Raw genomic sequence first — 19,156 nt, 5'->3', positions numbered from 1 at the left:
TTTCCACTTGATCAGCTTCATTCTCTGTACTCACTTCTCTACCTTCCTGCAGCAGCAGCAGTGTCTCCAAGCTACTCACACCAAAACCACTCAAATGCAGTCCATCACTCTTATATAGTTCACTTCGTCCTTCAAACTCATTCCACACATTAACAAACTGCACTCCTATCTCCTCACACATTTCAGCTAACATATCATTCATAATCCTTGCTCTCTGCCTCATCTCACCACTGTCATACCTAGGCAACACGCTTACTACCTTTCCTATCACACTATTCTCTTTTATCTGTCTAAGCAACCTACTGATATCCAATCTGAACATGCTCTTTGCTCTCTGTCAAATCATTCGTGCCTATTAAAACTACCAACCCTTTTGCTTGCTTCCTTCTCATATCCAATGCCCAATCACTATGCTCATTCTACCACCAGGAAAACATACCTTGTGCATCGTCTCATCCAGCACACCTTTAATAATTGAGTCATGATACAATGCCACTCATAGGTCTTTTGTTACCTCTTTTATACCCACATGATTTGTTTTAATCATTTTCACTCTCCCATGCTTTTCTCAAATTTTCATAACTTCATTCCGCATCCATTTTATTTCTTGCCTCATCCTATCCAACTAAACTTTTGAATCTTGCATCACATTTTCTGTCATTCATTCTTTCGAATTTTTGAACTCTCAAACCCTGCTTCACACTTTCACTCTCATTCATCATTTCGAGTTTTCGTACTTTTGATCCTTGCTTCCAACTTTCACTGCCATTCATTCTTCTGATTTTTCCAGCTTTCGAACCTTGCATCACACTCTTTCCGATTTCATTCATTCTCTCAATTTCGTTGCCTTCTGCCACATTCCATCACTTTCGTCCCATTTACCATCCATTTAGGTTTTCAAGTTACTCGTTTTCTTTTCTCAATAATTTTTTAACAATTTTTCGCTGTTCTTTCACACCATCCTTCTCTTTCAGACGAGCACTGATTCTCCTCTTGGCATTCTTGCTACTAACACTTTCTGTCATCACCATATTAGCACTCGTGAAATCCTCATTCAGCTCGCACTTTGCACACATCTTCCTTCCATCTTCCTTGAATATCCACAATTTATCAATGTAATCAAACGAGTACATGTAGCACACCTCACATTTCACGAAACGACTGATGTCAAAGTTAAATTCCTGCAATGACAAAGTCACTGTCATCTTTCCTTTGCTGGTTACTATGCTAAAGTCTATATCAATGAATTTGTAATTAAATTTAGACAAAATATCTCACACACTAATAACACTACAACCGCACAACCTTTATAGCAACTCTTACTCATGCACACACTCACACTTGTATACAATTAATTATTTCAAAAATAACTTATCTGAAACTGGAGCTCTCTTGCCACATGAGATGATGATGATAGTAGGTGTAGTGGTGGAGATGGTTGTAGAGTAGGTGTCCTCTCTTGATCAGTCTACGCACTCCTTGAAGGCATCACAAAATAACAATAATAATATGCATTTCCCTTGTCCAATGCATTGTGACCTTGTTGTAATATATAAGCACATTGCTAAAAACACACAACTTACCACACAACTTAAACATACAACAAACCCATGTTGACCATGAAAGAGGTTGCTGCTATTGTCAACCCAATTCTGAATCCTAGTCCTCACTAACTTCTCTGACACTTAAACCACAACTCCAACCACACAGACTGGCTTATAATTTTAAATCTTGGTCTTATCTAAGTTAAGGATCAGTTTCTTTGTGAAGTGGAACAATTTTACTCTCTTTCTATTCCTTTGAAACTCGCCCCATTGCCAGACTTGTCAAGGCTGTTGTTAACTCACAGGAATATTCTCTCAAAATGAGTCATTATGTCATAAAATCTTACTTCCTTATGAATATCCTATTTACTTAATTCCTCATACCATTAGTCCCTTCTCCATTCTATTACACTCATGTTCTTAATTATCTGCTCAAGTAATGTTCTTCAAATGTATGCATGCAATCAGAATTGATCTTGAAATGCTTTAAAACAATGGCCATGTGTTATTTCTTTTAAAATGAAACTTAATATGTGAAATATTATGGTAGATTTTTTTACAAACTAAATGTCAAAAATATTTTTTTATATAAATTTATCAGACAGATATATTCTACTTGGAAACCATAGAGATGCATGGGGATTTGGTGCAGTTGATCCTTCTTCTGGAACTGCTCAGCTGCTTGAACTAACCCGTGTTCTTGGTGAAATACGAAAAAGTGGCTGGGCACCTAGGCGAACTTTGGTGGTCTGCAGCTGGGGTGCAGAGGAATATGGGTTAATTGGATCAACTGAATGGGTAGAAGTAAGTATACAAAATTTCATTTAGTATTCCAAGATTGAGTTGATCTGAAAACTTGATACTCATTGCACAATATGCCCAATTGATATTTTTCAAGTAAATAAATAACATTAGCCTAAGATGGTTGTAATGAATGGCTCCATTTAAAAAGTGCAATTAATAATTGCTGTAAGGTCATAATGCTTCACCCAAAATTGAAAAGTGATATGACTTAAAATTGTTAATAATAAGTCCTTGAATAATTGAATAATTCAATCTTAATGCCAAAATAAACTGAAAGCAACTTTTATATTATTATTATTATTATTATTATTATTATTATTATTACCCAAGACCTGATGGAGTCAAAGACTCATCTAGGAGGTCCTTTTATCAAACACACAGCTCATCATACTGTGCTTTAAACACACTCAAATTCCCTGCAGACACCACACTCTCAGGCAAGGCATTTCAATCATTCACAACTCTGCATGAAAAAAAAATCTGTTTCTCACTTCCCTACTCACACCCTCCTTATACAGCTTCCAGAAACCTCTGGTTCTCCCTTGATCTCCCACTATTTTCTGTAGAACCTCTCCAGCATTGATCCTATAACAACCCCTTAATAAATTGTATGTCTCTATCATATCTACCCTCCTCCTCCTCCTGTCCACCAGACTCTACAAGTTGCATCTTCTCAATCTTTCCTCATACTCGACATTCCAGAGGTTAGAAACTATAGCCAGTCATCTCTGGACCTTCTCTAACGTCTCTTCGTCCTTCTGAAAACCAGGTGACCAAATCTGTGCACAATAGTCCATGTGTAGCCTAATCAAAGCCTTATACAATGGAACAAGAATCTCCCTACTTCTACAAGTCAGTGTCCTCTTCATCATTCCCAAAGACAAAATTATCTTCACAATTTTGGCTATGGTATCCCCTAAATTTCAGATCCTTTTCCACTATCACCCCCAGATCTCTTATTTCCTCCACCTCTGACAATATATCCTCACCAAGCATAAATTCTGCATCCCATTTTTGTTTTCCAAATTTTAGAACCTTACATTTTGCAACAATGAACTCACATCTCCATTCCCATGCCCAATATCACTCAATTTATTCGAGTCTTCTTGTAAGGCCACAACATATTCTCTACTTTTCTTGGTTCATCCCAACTTTGCATCATCTGCAAACAACTGAATATCTCCATCCAAAATCATTAATATGCAAGTTAAACAGCAATGGCCCTAAACAGATCCCTGAGACACACCTCTAGTAATTTTCCTCTTCCAGGATATTGCTCCCCCATGCACAACTTGCTCATACCTATCAGATAGCTAGTCTCTGATCCAATGCACTAACCTAATATCCAACCTCATCCACTCTAATTTGATTATCAACTTATCATGCAGCAATCCATCAAAAGTCTTTGCAAAATCTAAGTATATTACTGTGTATCCCTTGCCTCTGTCCAAGGAAGTCGTCACCTTATTGTAATAAGTAAGTAGATTACTAAAACATGACCTCCCTTTTGCAAATCCATGCTGTCCATTAAATATAATACCATTATTGTCAATCTAATTCTGGATCCTAGTTCTCACAAGTTTCTCCAACAACTTAACTACAACACTTGACGCACAGATAGGCCTATAGTTTGATGCTTGAGTTCGATCACCTCCTTTATGAAGTGGCACAATTTTCCTCTCCTTTCACTCCTTAGGAACTTGACCAAGTGCAAGACTCGTATTAAAAAAATGTCATGGCAGATGTCAACTCCCTGGCACATTCCTTCAGAATACGTGATGATATATTATAAAGTCTCACAGCCTTATTTACATCTAGTTTGCTCAACTCCCCCATACACCTCTTGCTCATTTATAGTCAGTCCAGTAGCGCACTCAGGATTTAATCTTGGAGGGGGCCGAGCACTTGTGATTTAATCTTGGGAGGATGTGCGAGTTGAGTAGACGATTTGAGAATGCACACTTCATTGCATACGACCTATGACTGAGTATCTGCAGTGATTGCCAATACATGATACCCGTGATCTCCTCTGGCCCGGCTCAGGCAAATGAAATAGCGCTTAGTCCGCAAGAACACTACTTCGTTCACCTTACGTTCACAGCGGCCAGGATTCCCTAGAGTTATGGGGTATTCCCACTTTATGTGACCGCTAATTCATAAGTAGTATAGAAATAGAAGACACAACATAAATACAAAAAAAATTAATTTTAATTAGGAAAAGATTTTTGAAAAATTTTCTAGTATTTTTTCCCCTTTTTCTTTTGTGGTGGCCAGGAGAGTCCCTTGGCCCCCTTCCTGGATGCGCCACTGTGATAATCCCATTGCACAAGGATGTTGCAAAGACTGATGTGTCTAACTATCATACTGTCTTTGTAGTTGTGGCGAAGATTTTGGAAAAGTTGGTAAGAACTTATATACAGAAATGGGTTGACATAAAATCGTATCTTGCAATAAATAGCATGGGTTTACTAAGAAAAAGCCAGTTTGAATAACTTGCTCACATTTTATAATAATGTTACAGTTGAATTAGACAAGAAGAATGGATACATGATGATACTTTTTGGACTTTGCTGATGGTTTCCACAGAATGTGTCATAGAATGCTGTCGCATAAGTTGGAAGACATGGATCGGTTTATAAACTATTACCTTGGATAAGGCGATGGATGACTGACAGATATCAAAAAATTATATATAGGGTGGGGGAGGTTGTCTATAAGATTTACGGTGACCAGCGGTGTACCCCCTCCCAGAATAAGTCCTTGGTCCATTATTATTCAGTATTTACATTAATGATATTGCAAGGGTTTAGCAAGAGACTTACCACTGTTTCTTGATGATGCAAAGATAGGCAGGGTAATCAGACATGCAGTACTTTCAAAATGATTTGAATAAGCTGGAATTGTGGGATGTGAAAATGGTTGCCAACTCAGTGTTAGTAAATATAATTATGCACTGTGATGTAATGAGATTATTATGTGACATCTCAAAAGAGTCCAAGGACTCATTGAGGGAGGGCACCTATGAGATATCCAACTGAATATTATATTGGTGAGATTATACTAGAAGAAACTAGTTAGGTTGGAGATCTTGGAGTTTTAGTAGATAAGCAATTTAAGTTCAGGAGCCATATAGCAAAGATTGCAAATACAATTCAGAAGATTATTGCAATGCTGAGACAAACATTAACATATAAGAATAAGAAAGTCATGACATCATATTTAAAAAGCCTTGTTATGACTTCATCTGGGCTGTTGTGCATGGATGCATATATAGTTGGTATGATAGATACTGTGAGAATGTTGAACAGCTGTGTGAACATGATGTTTAGGGCCTCCCTCGATGAGTCTAAGGACTCCTGGAGTAGCCCGTGGTAATAATAATAATAATAGTTAAGAGGAGTGTGTTAAAGATGATATCAAGATGTAGAATGTGGATTATGAGGACAAATTGAGGATTTGTAGACTACAGATACAAGCAAACAGTAGAACAAGGGATGTAACTAAAAACTGAAAGCATTATATAGGACACTAGTAGATGGAATTCTTCATTTAATGGAGAGTAGTCAGTGGATAGGAGGGCATTCATGGAAATTGAGAATAAATACAGTCAATAAAAGGGTGGAGAGGTGTTCAGAGCCACCTTTTTCTCTCAGACAGTGTGTGATTGGAATGATTCACCTTTGGAGGTATTGAATGCAAGTAGTATGAATGAATTCAAGAAAAAGTATGACATCTGGTGTGGGTAATATGTAACCTTTCTCAGTATGTCCCTGACTCCCTGGTGGTCTTTGGTAATGATAATATCACACTGCTTACACAGAAGCACTTGGCGAATACTAAACAGCTATCACCAAATCCAAAATGGACTTAGAAAACTTGTTTCCTGTCTGTATGGCATTCATGCCTTCTTGTTCCATAATAAATTTAGTTTAATCCTTTATCCAAGTGTAATCAAACAAAGTTTGCACATGAAAAATCTTCAGGACTGAGGCAACTCGTGGTAAAGGTGGACCAGCTCTCATCACTTGTCTTAGTATCTCCCATAATGTAAAGCACATCTCCTTGCGGACATGTATAATGCTATGCATTAAGGGAAGGACCACTACCCAAACCGGTTTCGACCTTTATTGAGGTCTCATCAGTGAGAGCCGAATCCATATGCAGTGATACTTAGGTAGAAGTAATGGAGAGGTCATATTTACCTAGTATCACCACATCTGGGTCTGGCTCCCACTGACGAGAGCTCAATAAAGGTCGAAACTGGTCTGGGTAGTGGCCCTGCCCGTAATGCATAGCATTATACATGTCTGCAAGGAGATGTGCTTTGCATTATGGGAGATACTAAGACAAATGATGAGAGCTTGGTCCACCTTTACCATAAGTTGCCTCATTCCTGAAGATACTTCATGGTGCAAACTTTGTTTGCTTACACTTTGATAAAGGATTAAACTAAATTTATTATAGTCTAACCAAGTGGGGAAAAACTTCCAACATCTTTCTCTAAATCCAGAGTAATTTAATAAGGTGAGACACCTTTTGGCAACTCTTATAGGAAATATTACCTCTCCATTACTTCCACCTTAGTATCACCACATCTGTGTCTTGCTCCCACTGACGAGACCTCAATAAAGGTCGAAATCGGTCTGGGTGGTGGCCCTTCCCTTAATGCATAGCATTATACTTTTCGCAAGGAGATGTGCTTTGCATTATGAGAGATACTAAGACAAGTGATGAGAGCTTGGTCCACCTTTACCACGAGTTGCCTCAGTCCTGAAGATACTTCAGGTGCAAACTTTGTTTGCTTACACTTGGATAAAGGATTAAACAAAATTTATTATAGTCTAACCAAGTGGAAAAAAAAATTCCAACCTTCTTGTTCCCTTGCAAAGGCTATCATCTGCAACTTTTCCTCACTTGTGCTTTTTCCTCTCTCTCATCTGGATGGTACCACTCTTTTATAGTACCCAAAGATAAAGCTGACCTCTTATCATTATTCTAACTCCTGCATAGATGACCAAATCATATCTCCTGTCATACCAGAAACAGTGTACCGTATGCTTCCTTTGATTTTTAGGAATAAAAAGGATCACTGAAAAGGTATCTTTAATAACTTAAACACCAAAAATGTGTTGTGGTCTTGATGGTATCTCTTCAGTTGTACTCAAAAGTTATGCTTCAGAACTAACACCGGTCCTGTATTAAAAAGTGCAAAAGATTGTAATCTCTAATAATCATCTGGCACTTATTCCAACATAGAAGAACCTATTGAAAAAAAAGAGAAAAATAAGGGGATGTAGATAAAAGGCTGCTAACAATCTTATCTCAGTCCTCTCCAAAAATAACAAAGATCATTAATAGTCACCTTGTCCACTAGCTACAGGTCTACCAGTATGGATTCTGCCACTCCAGATGTTTTTATTTAACGTAAATTTCTTAGCTTACACCAACCACCACTGGACACATGCCATGGAAAGTTTTGGAGAAACATGCTATTGCTCTTGATATTGCCAGAGCATTTGATGTCGTTTGGCATAAAGGACTGATCACTAAATTGCCATCCTGCAGTCTGCCTTCCACAATCTGTAATTGGATAGCAAGCATTCTCTCTGATAGTTCACTGCTTAAAAGGGTTATGGCTTCCTCTCTTTTTTGCAGAGAGGAAGCCATCCGTCAGGGCTCTGTTCTATAGCAGCTTCTTTCTCTTGTACATAAATGACATTCTCTCATTTATGTATAATGAGTGAATGTATCTTCTAGTCTAATCTTTAAAGGCACCTGTAGCATGACTATAAACAATAAATTACACAATAACCACACTAATGAACTTTAATTATTATTATTATTTGACACATCCAAGGAGTCCAAGACTCATCGAGAGAGAGAGAGAGAGAGGGGACTCATCTTTAATGAAATGAAAGTACAGATATTTCGTATCTGAAAATAACAGTACATCATCAGTGCATAGAAACAAGCAAATAAAAGAAACGGGAATACAAGATACGTGCAGCAGTTGGTGGTTTACCAATTAAAAACTATTACCACATGCTAGAAATTAATAATAATAAATCATATTATTAAAAACTATTTTTGATGGTTACATAAATAAGAATCTCCCAAACTTTTGGGGGAGAGAGAGAGAGAGACAATCATTCTGATTCAGATTTGACTGATGTAAAAGGGCTTCACAACTTTCTTTGAAAAGCCGTTCATATTTAAACCTACTTCTATGGAGAAGACGAGCTTCATTCCACTGAATACTGTGTTTAGCGTCAATACTATGTTGTGCCAGACCAGACTTCTGAGGTTTCATGTATTCAATATAATATTCATGTTCATTAATTCTTTTTTCCACAGAATGGCCTGTCTGTCCAAGGTATGTTAGATTACATTCACGAGGTATCTGGTAAATGCCAGCTAATGATAAAAGTGACAGTTTGTCTTTTGTAGATGGCAACAGATAAGAAATTTTGTTGATAGGAAAATATGTGGGAATGAGATGATACTTCAAAATTCTACCAATCAGTTCAGAGATGTCATAATATAAGGGATTGGAACCATGCAATCTGTTGAAGAATCCTAAGGTGTTGGAATATAGGACTAACCATTAAATTCCATTAGTGTTTTGATAGTGAGAAGTTCTTGTTGTAAGCTTCAGGGAGAGGAACACACATTATGTGCTCTATTAATTAAAGACTTGGTAACACCAATTTTTTAAGAGGTGTGATGAGCAGACTTTGATGAACGTATCTGCCGGTAAAGGTAAGTTTTCAATAAACACTGGTTGATAAATTACTGGAGACTGTGTGTGTAAGAAGGATGTCCAAGAATGGTGAACGACCAGCTTTTTCCATGGTGAATTGAATGTGTGGGTTAAGGCTATTGATCTGTTGTAGGAAAGTGGTAAGTTCATTTTCAGAATGAGGCCAAACAGCAAAGACATCATCAGCATAACGAAACCAGTGAGAGGGTTGGAGATGAATGGATGAGAACAAGGTATCTTCTAGATGGTTCAAAAAAGTTTGCCAAAGGCAGAGACAGAGGACTATCCATGGCAGCTTCAACCATGTCTTCAAGTTGTCTATAGATCTTGTTTTTCCAGCTGAAATATCCTGATTGTATAAAAAATTCAAAAATCTTTGCAATATCAGGAGGGTAATCATCATATAGTAAATTAACAGTGTCAGATAATGGAATGTTGGTAAAGAGGGAAACAATGTCAAACCTGACTAACAAATCTATCTCTTACAAAATAGCTGTACTTTCATTTCATTAAAGTTAATTACTATGGTTATCATGTAATTTATTCTTTATTCTCTCATTGGCCAATAATCCTAACACAGTCTTGCATTCTTTCTCACAAAAAGGATCTCTGCTCACCTACTCTTATCTTTAATGATACATTGATCGCCCGACTGGATCAGATTCTCTCTCTCTCTCTCTCTCTCTCTCTCCTTATGCTGTCATTCATCTCTAGCCTTTCTTGACATAATCACATCAGTAGCTTCCTCAGACTAAAAAAAACTAGGCATTTTTTTTTTTATTAGGATGTTACTTTTCACCATCCAGCTTCTAAATCTGTACAGATCCTAAATCTACTCATCCTTAAATACCCATCCTTAGCAATATAATGTTCATATGTTTGTGTTGGTGTGCCTAAAACCTCTCTTAAAAATTCTTGATGATTAAGAGATTTGATTTGACTAATAGATGATCCCCCTCTCTCTTTCAATAACTTAGTCTCACAGATGGTTTGTTTGAGCTTTCTTTCCTAATTATGACTTCCATGGAACTCTCATTCACTAAACTGAATGAAGTTACTGATATGAAGGATGTAAGAAAAGATTGTGAAAGTGTTATAGAGAATGTAGTGGAAACAGTGAATGATAGTGTATGAAATACAAATGAGAATATGAAAGAAGTGGATGAAAGTAATAATGTGAATGATGAGACAAATACCATGCTTATGCTGACTCCTTTGCAGAAGAAATGTGAACACAAGTGACTGGAGGAATAATTGGTGTGTGGTACAACAGGAGGGAGAATGAAACAAAAAATGAATGGGAATAGTATAAAAGTACAAGAAACTGGCAGTAAAGAGAAAATATGGAGATTGGATATAAAATGTGTACTTAATGAGAAAGTGATGAAAATGTTTCCAGGCACATAGATTAACCTCCCTACCAAACGGGTGGATGAAATAGTGAGACCAAATTGCACTTCTTATCCATGTTTTTCAATAGTGTTACAGAATCATATCCAGATTTAGCTGGACATCTACAGACCTCCTGGCTGTTTGGTGGTGGGGGGGGGGGTTAAGGATGTTTAGTGTAGCTGTTAGTTTGCAGAACAGAGAAGTGAAAGAGTTGATTATTTTGCAGGTTCAAATGATTTGAAACATGAGAAATATACAGTGGGAGAGAATATCAAAGACTTATTAAAAACTTGTTATCGAAGACAAAGAATATTTCATAGGATGACAGAGGAGGCAGAACAAGAGGCCATCCCTGGAAACTGTAGAAGGAGGGCATGTCAAGAGAGTTAAGGAGAACATTTGCTTGGAGAGGTGTTGGTGATTGAATTGCATTGTCTGACAGTGTGGTGAGTGTGAGGACATACTGAATGGATTTAAAGTACAGTTTGATGAGTTTTGTGTAACAGTGTGTATCTCCTGTGATGAGTCTTTTGACTCCAGGAAAGGAAGGTCTGGTGTTAATAATGAATAGTCTATATACTGGATACAGAAACCAGTAAGAGTAGACATTGATACTGAACCAATGATCCTTAGGCCTTAAAGAGAACTTAAAAATAGCAGAACTATAGGAAACTAAAAATGTTTCACAGATGTGCAGTATATATTTAAGTATTTTATTACTAATTTATTTTTATTTTTTTATTTTTTTCTCACTAGAGGTCAGACTTAAATAAATATAAATTAAATAAATAAATAATTCTAATATATAAATAATAAATAATATAATAATTATTAATAAATAAATTAAATAAATAATAAATTTAGCAATATCCAAGAATCTGATAATAATAAGTAGCACAACATTTATGAGAAAAGACATCCATAAGCAAACATAGACATCACATGATGGGTTAACCAACAACCAAATTGATCATATTTTAATAGAGAAAAGATTTAGAAGCAGTATTCAAACTGTTAGAAGCTATAGAGATGTTGATGATTCAGATCATTATTTGGTAGGATCAATAATGAAAGTAATACTTAAAAACTATTTCAATAAAAATAAAAAAACATCCTAAACTCAATATTGATAATCTGAAAAACAATAACATAAGATCAAACTACTCTTTTAGAATTCCAAAATACTTCTATCATAATAAATGGTTTAATAACAGATGCAAAGAACAATAGAAATGAAAAAAGAAGCTAAGCTTAAATGGTTTCAGAACCAACAGGACAAAAATAATTAAAAAAAACACACGTATTAACCACAGTGAAAATTATTTAATTTTAAATATTTCATCCTAAGTATCTTAGGACATCATCAGTACAGTTGTTTAAACAATAATAGGAATAACATACAGTTAGGGTGTATGATTACAATACAATTTCATTAAATGTGCGTAATGTTACAGAAGTTAAAAAAAATAAAAACTAATAATTATTTAACACAATTTTGTATGACAATTTCCCATACTTTAGGAATAGCAAGAACATCGCTGCGGTTTAAATTTGGTCTGTGTAGTAGGGCTTCAGAACTTTCTTTGTATAAATGTTCATGTTTATATAAAGATCTATGTAAAAGTTTAGACTTTTCCCAATGGATATTATGGCTTGGATTTTCAATTCCGTATTGAGAGAGGCCAGGTTTCTTTGGTTTAAAAAGACAAATGTGGTCTTGATGTTCCGAGATGTGTTTCTGAACAGACCTACCTGTCTGTCCAAAGTAAGACGATTTGCATGAGCATGGAATCTCATAAACGCCAGGCAACATCAAAGGTGAGAGTTTGTCCTTAGGAGAAGGTAACAAGTTGTAAATTTGGTCGATAGGTTTGTAAGAAGTGGCAAAATTGTATTTCTTCATAATTCCAGAAAGACGTTCAGAGATGCCTTTGACGTAAGGTATTGGAATCCTATGGACTTCTTCCTGTCTGGTTTGATGTGTGGAAAAAATGACTGATTTTTTGAGTTGTTTTAGGATTATATCCATTTAGGATGGTTGTATTTTTGATTACTTCTAATTCTTGGTTTAAAGATTCTTCAGAGGAGCAGAAGTTGTGTGTGCTCTGGAAACTAGTGATTTAATAATGCCAGATTTCTGAGATGGATGATGAGCGGAAGAATTGTGAATGTAGCGACCTGAGAATGTAGGCTTGCGAAAGACAGACGTGGCGATGGAACAGTCTTCTTTTCTTTGGATGTGTAAATCCAAAAAGGAGATACCCTGTGGAGATTCTTTTTCTAACGTAAAGTTGATGCGATGATGAAGAAGGTTAATTTTATCTTTGTAAATCATCCCGAACATGAACTACAGTTGTAATTCATGTTCAGGATGATCTCAGACTGCAAATACGTTGTCGACATATCTTTACCAAATTTTTGGTTTGGATACAATTTTGCCACTACTTACAAACTTATCGACCAAATTTACAACTTGTTGCCTTCTCCTAAGGACAAACTCTCACCTTTGATGTTGCCTGGCGTTTATGAGATTCCATGCTCATGCAAATTGTCTTACTTTGGACAGACAGGTAGGTCTGTTCAGAAACGCATCTCGGAACATCAAGACCACATTTGTCTTTTTAAACCGCATAAATCTGGCCTCTCTCAACACGGAATTGAAAATCCAAGCCATAGGATCCATTGGGAAAAGTCTAAACTTTTACATAGATCTTTATATAAACATGAACGTTTATGCAAAGAAAGTTCTGTAGCCCTACTACACAGACCAAATTTAAACTGCAACGATGTTTTTTACTATTCCTAAAGTATGGGAAATTGTCATACAAAATTGTGCTAAATAATTATTATTATTTTTTTGCTTCTGTAACATGTTACGCACGTTTAATGAGATTTCTATTGTAATCATGCGCCCTAACTGTATGTTATTCCTATTATCGTTTAAACTACTGTACTGATGATGTCCTAAGGTACTTAGGATGAAATATTTACAATTGAATAATTTTTGCTGTGGTTAATACGTGTGTTTCTTTTAATTATGATCTCACCACAGGTTTCATTATTTAAAAAAGGACAACAATAACTATCAATACTATAGATCTGCTAGCAGAGAATCAAACAAAATTATTAAGCAAGAAAAAAGATATCTAAAAGAATGATTGAACTGATAAAGAGAATAGATATGAAAATGCAAGGAATTTTTTTCAAGGTATAAATAAACTAATGACAGGCTATCAGTCAAGAACTGCAATAATTAATGATAATAAAGGAGAGATTATTGCAAATGACAAATAGATGGCTGAAAGGTGGAGGGAATATTTTAAGCAACTGCTAAACTGCCAAAATCCCAAAGCAACATTCCTAGCCAGAATTTACTCTACTTGTGAACCAGAAGTCAAAGAGCCATCATTTAGTGAAGTAGAAACAAGCATTAAAACTCTTAAAAATAATAAAGCTGCAGAATTTCATAAAGGGAATATTTTAAGCAACTGCTAAACTGCCAAAATCCCAAAGCAACATTCCTAGCCAGAATTTACTCTACTTGTGAACCAGAAGTCAAAGAGCCATCATTTAGTGAAGTAGAAACAAGCATTAAAACTCTTAAAAATAATAAAGCTGCAGAATTTCATAAAGTCACAGCTGAAAAAATTAAATATGGAGGAAAAGAATTAACTAACAAACTGTTCACACTAATTAAATTCATATGGAAGAATGAAAAACTGCCAGAAGACTGGAAAGAATCAATAATAATTCCCATCCACAAAAAAGGCAATAAAAGGAAATGTGAAAACTATAGAGGCATCTCACTTTTAAATGCTAGTTACAAAATCCTGTCTGATATTATCCTAAAAAGAATTATACCATATACAGAGGAGATTCTTGTTAGAATATCAGGCAGGATTCAGAAGAAATCGATCAACCATTGATCACCTTTTTACCTTGAGACAAATTCTAGAGAAAAATTGGGAATACAATAAAGAAAGTCATAATCTCTTCATTGACTTCCAAAAAGCATATGATAGTATACATCGAGAAAGTCTATGGAATATTGTAAAGGAATTTGGAATACCTGAATAACTAATCAGATTGATCAAAATGTGTGTACAGGAAAATCAATGTAGAGTCCTCACTAACAACATATTGTCAGAGCTATTCAATGTCTCCACAGGTTTAAAACAAGGAGATGCAATATCACCTATACTATTCAACATAGCCTTAGAAAAAGTAATTTGAGAAACAATGAAAAGTACTGTGTCATGCTCTGCATCATTCCTAGGGTATGCAGATGATATTGATATTATAGCAGAAAGTGCAGCTGATATAACTGAAACTTTTATAAACCTTAAAACCTCTTCCAAAAAAATAGGTCTTAATATTAACCAAAATAAAACAGAATATTTAAAAGTATCTAGACATAATGATCTCAATAAGCCATCAAGTATTCAGTTTGCTGCCATGATATTGAAAAACTCAATACAATTTAAATATCTAGGCTCTCTAAATATAATAAGATCCAAACAGAAATAAAGATGAGAATCCAAGCAGGTAATAAATCATATTTCTCACTTCAGCACCTCCTCTCATTTAAAAATCTGTCATATGAATCTAAAATAAATACCTACAGAATGCTAATTACACTAGTCGTATTATATGGTGCAGAGACATGGAATATAACAAAAGCTGATGAAGATCAATTACAACGCTTCGAAAACAAAATCTTAAGAAAAATATTTCATCTGGTGAAAGATCCTGTGACAGATGAATGGAGAAGGCGAACGAACAAAGAACTCTATGAACTTTATAAGAAGCCACTAATAATAAATGAAATCAGAGCTAGTTGCATGAGATAGTTAGGTCACCCGGAAAGAATGGAGGATAACAGACTAGTGAGGAGAACCTTTTTACATCACCCAAATGGAAGACGTCCTAGAGGAATACCCCCACAGAAGATGGATGGATAACATTGAAATGGACATGAAAGAGCTGGAGCTACAAAACGAAGTAGTTGGCTAAAGATAGAAAAAATGGAGATCTGTGGTGCAGATTAAGAACCTTAAGGGTTTGTGAAGCTCAAGAAGAAGAAGTCAGACTAGGGTCAACAGTTGACCAAAGCTGTTATGCTGTTGCTGACTGTAGTGAGCGTATCTTAAATGCAGCTTTGTGTGTGTGTGTGTGTGTGTGTGTGTGTGTGTGTTAATGATGATCTTGATATAAAGGTTGAAATGAGTATTATTTTATTCTGATTAAAGTATTCCAACTCTGTAGTATGTGTTCATAATTCTACAGAATGAATGCTGATCTCTGTGTAACCATGAAAGAAAGAAGTACTATCACAAATAAGATCCTTTACTTCCTCCAGTACAGTTTTACCTGTAGAGCACGCAGCCCTTCCATCTGACATCTGCCTTGACATATTTGTTTCATATGAGTCTTCGCTGGGTCAAGTTCCTAAGGAGTGGAAGGAGGACATGATTGTGCCGCTTCATAAGGGAGGTGATAGAACTCAAGAAGCATCAAATTATAAGCTTCTCTGTGTGTCAGGTGTTGTAGTTAAGTTGTTGTAGAAACTTGTGAGAACTGGGATCCAGAATTGGGTTGACAACAATGGTATTATCTTTGATGGACAGCATGGATTTGCTAAAGGGCGGTCATGTTTTAGTAATCTACTTACTTATTACAATAAGTTGACGGCTTCCTTGGACAGAGGCAAAGGATACACAGTAATATACTTAGATTTTGCAAAAAGACTTTTGATGGATTACTGCATGATAAGTTGATAATCAAACTAGAGTGGATGAGGTTGGTTATTAGATTAGTGCATTGGATCAGAGACTAGCTCTCTGACAGGTATCAGCAAGTTGTGTATGGGGAAGCAATATCCCAGAAGAGGAAAGTCACTAGTCGTGGACCTCAGGGGTCTGTTTTAGGGCCATTACTGTTTAACTTGCATGTTAATGATATTGGCAAAGATTTGGATGGAGATATTCAGTTGTTTGCAGATGAATAAATTGAATGAATGGGCATGGGAATGCGAGTTCAATGTTGCAAAATGTAAGGTTTTAATATTTGGAAAACAAAGATGAAATGAAATGTAGAATTTATGCTTAGGGATATATTGTTGGAGGTGGAAGGAATAAGAGCTCTTTGGGTGATAGTGGATATATATCTGAAATTTAGGGGGCATTGCCAATATTTTGCAGACAACACAAAGAATTCTGGGAATGATGTGGAGGACACTGATGTTTAGAAGTAAGGAGATTCTTGTTCCATCGTATAAGGCTTTGATTAGGCCACACATGGACTACTGTGCACATATTTGGTCACCTGGTTTTTCAAAAGAATGAAGAGATGTTGGAAAGGGTCCAGAAGTGACTGACTAAGGTAGTTTCTGATCTCTGGAATGTCAAATGTGAGGAAAGGTTGAGAAGATGCAATTTTCTTCCTCTTATCACCCCTCTTCCTCCTAGTGGCTAGGAGGAAGAGGGGTGATATGATAGAGACCTACAAGTTAGTAAGGGGTTGTTATAGGATCAGTGTTGGAGAGGTTTTACAGAAAACGATGGGAGATCGGGGAGAACCAGAGGTTATCCCTGGAAGTCATATGAGGAGGGAGTGAGCAGGGGGAGTGAGAAGCAGGTTTTTTGCATGCAGAGTTGTGAATGATTGGAATGCCTTGCCTCAAGTACGTTGTCTGCAAAGAATTTGAGTGTGTTTAAGTCATGGTATGATGAGCTGTGTGTATGATAAAAGGACCCCTCCTAGATGAGTCTTTGACTCCATCTGGTCTTGTGGTAATAATAATAATAATAATCTGTATGCAAATTTCAAAAACTTAAATTTAGTAGCATTGAGAACAGGCACCTCCATTTATTTGAGCACCTTTCCAGTTTATTCATATTCTTCTGAAGAGTATAAGAGTGGCACTATTACTAATAACCCACCTAAGCTTTATATCATCTGCAAATAGGTGAATATCTCTCTCTCTGTCTCTGCAATCCAGGGACACTATTATTGACATAAAAGGCAAATGTGTGGATTTGAGGTAAGAAGGAAAGGTTAGTGGGATGTTGTTATATAGACATGGAACATAGAGAGTGATCAAGGGAAAATGTTTAGGCACATTGGACAAGTGCACAGTGTATTATCTTTTGCATCCATTATGCAGAGGCATTTTTTAGCTACCTACTACTCTACTAGCACTCCTTTAAGTGAAAGTTTCTCATTAAATTAACTCAATGTAATGAGAATTTAATTTAAATTCTCATTTATTAATTTAATTTCAAGATACTAATTAAATTAAATTAATGGAATTGACAGTGTCCTTAACCAGTTAAAGACATTTCATAGCCAAACATCTCAAAATGAAGGAAAAATCCCATTTAGTCCCACAACCTAATTGACCTCTAGATTTCTTAATAATCTGAACACCTCCAGTTCATTCACTTTCACTTCCTCTCATCCTATTTGCCGCATAATAGAAATTCTTTGGATTTACTTTAAATGCTCTGAAAATCAGCAAAAAATAACTTTTCTTGTTTTTTGTTTGTTTAATCTTTGAATTTACTTTTGTCTGCTTCCTTATTCTCATTTATTATTATTATTATTACATAACACCTCCAGAGAGTCGAGTTGTAATATTTTATGGTGGTTGTGTCTCTATCTATCTAATCCTGTCATTACTGTGCCATTGTAAAATTTTGCGTTTTCTTATATATCCTTATCCTTTAATTTTTCTGTGGCTTTTGTAATCCACTAATAATATCGTCACTTAATCTTACACGTTCCTCTTTTCATATTCTATTATCCTACCTTCTGTATTCTATACTTCTTCTACCTGAGAGCAATGGAAAAATTTATTTATCTTTTATGACTGCACCATCCCTGCCTCAATATGGTGCAAGAAGTATAGTACTTCCAGTAGGTTATCAAATCTTCCACAACAAAATTCTCTTAATCGTCCCCAAGTTAATCGTTTGCTTTGCAGTCCTGGTCCTTTTCTCACTTACTATTTATATCAGTTTCCCCGCTTAGGTTCGTTTTTTATATTTTAGATCAATGCATTACAACTAAAATAAGATCAGGCAAAAACTTCATTAAAATGCAACATAGGATTTAATGGTCAACAAAGAGGCATATATTATACACTATAAAACAGAGGGTGATCCTCTGCAGTTCTAAAAAAAAGGGAAACTCTAAAGACAAACTTGCATATATCTCTACTTCAACTTAATACACGGCACACATCATGTTATCTATCTAGCTCATAGAATTATCATTTTTTATAAACTTCTTAATACCTGCATATATCTCTCTTCAATTAATAGAAAACACACATCATGTTATCTATCTGGCTTAAGGAATTATCACTTAACAAAATTCTTAATATCTGCATATATTAAGAGCATATGTAGGCAGGAAAGAAATGGGATGACAGGAATCAAGAGGAAACAGATGAAATTGAAAAGTGTTCTAAAATGAAGAAGCAGAAAGGGAAATGGCCCCAGTCCAGCATGGAGAGATCACATCGAGTGAGTGGTATCAGTGGAACTAGCTGTAGATCCAAAAATGAGCTGTCGTGTTTGTATACCAATGCTAGAAGTATAAGAAACAAGGCAGATGAAATGGTTGCATTAATTGCGTCTGTGCACCCAAAGAT

General features: G+C 35.8%; 1 protein-coding gene across 2 annotated transcripts in view; it reads left to right on the top strand.

Moving 5' to 3' along the window:
• The window catches only part of LOC150104694 (N-acetylated-alpha-linked acidic dipeptidase 2-like), a 346,412-nt gene that overhangs the window by 138,731 nt on the left and 188,525 nt on the right, over positions 1–19,156 (top strand). For both annotated transcript variants that reach the window (XM_090395882.1, XM_090395881.1), the window contains exon 10: positions 2,146–2,348. In XM_090395882.1, coding sequence (XP_090252008.1) covers positions 2,146–2,348 — 203 coding nt within the window. The remainder of the gene's footprint in view (positions 1–2,145; positions 2,349–19,156) is intronic.

This window comes from Typopeltis vanoorti, chromosome 7 (assembly GCF_054136105.1).
Source record: "Typopeltis vanoorti isolate ZY-2024b chromosome 7, IOZ_Tvanoo_1.0, whole genome shotgun sequence".
Classification (NCBI taxonomy): Eukaryota; Metazoa; Arthropoda; class Arachnida; order Uropygi; family Thelyphonidae; genus Typopeltis; species Typopeltis vanoorti.
This window is presented reverse-complemented; position numbering and strand designations above follow the sequence as displayed.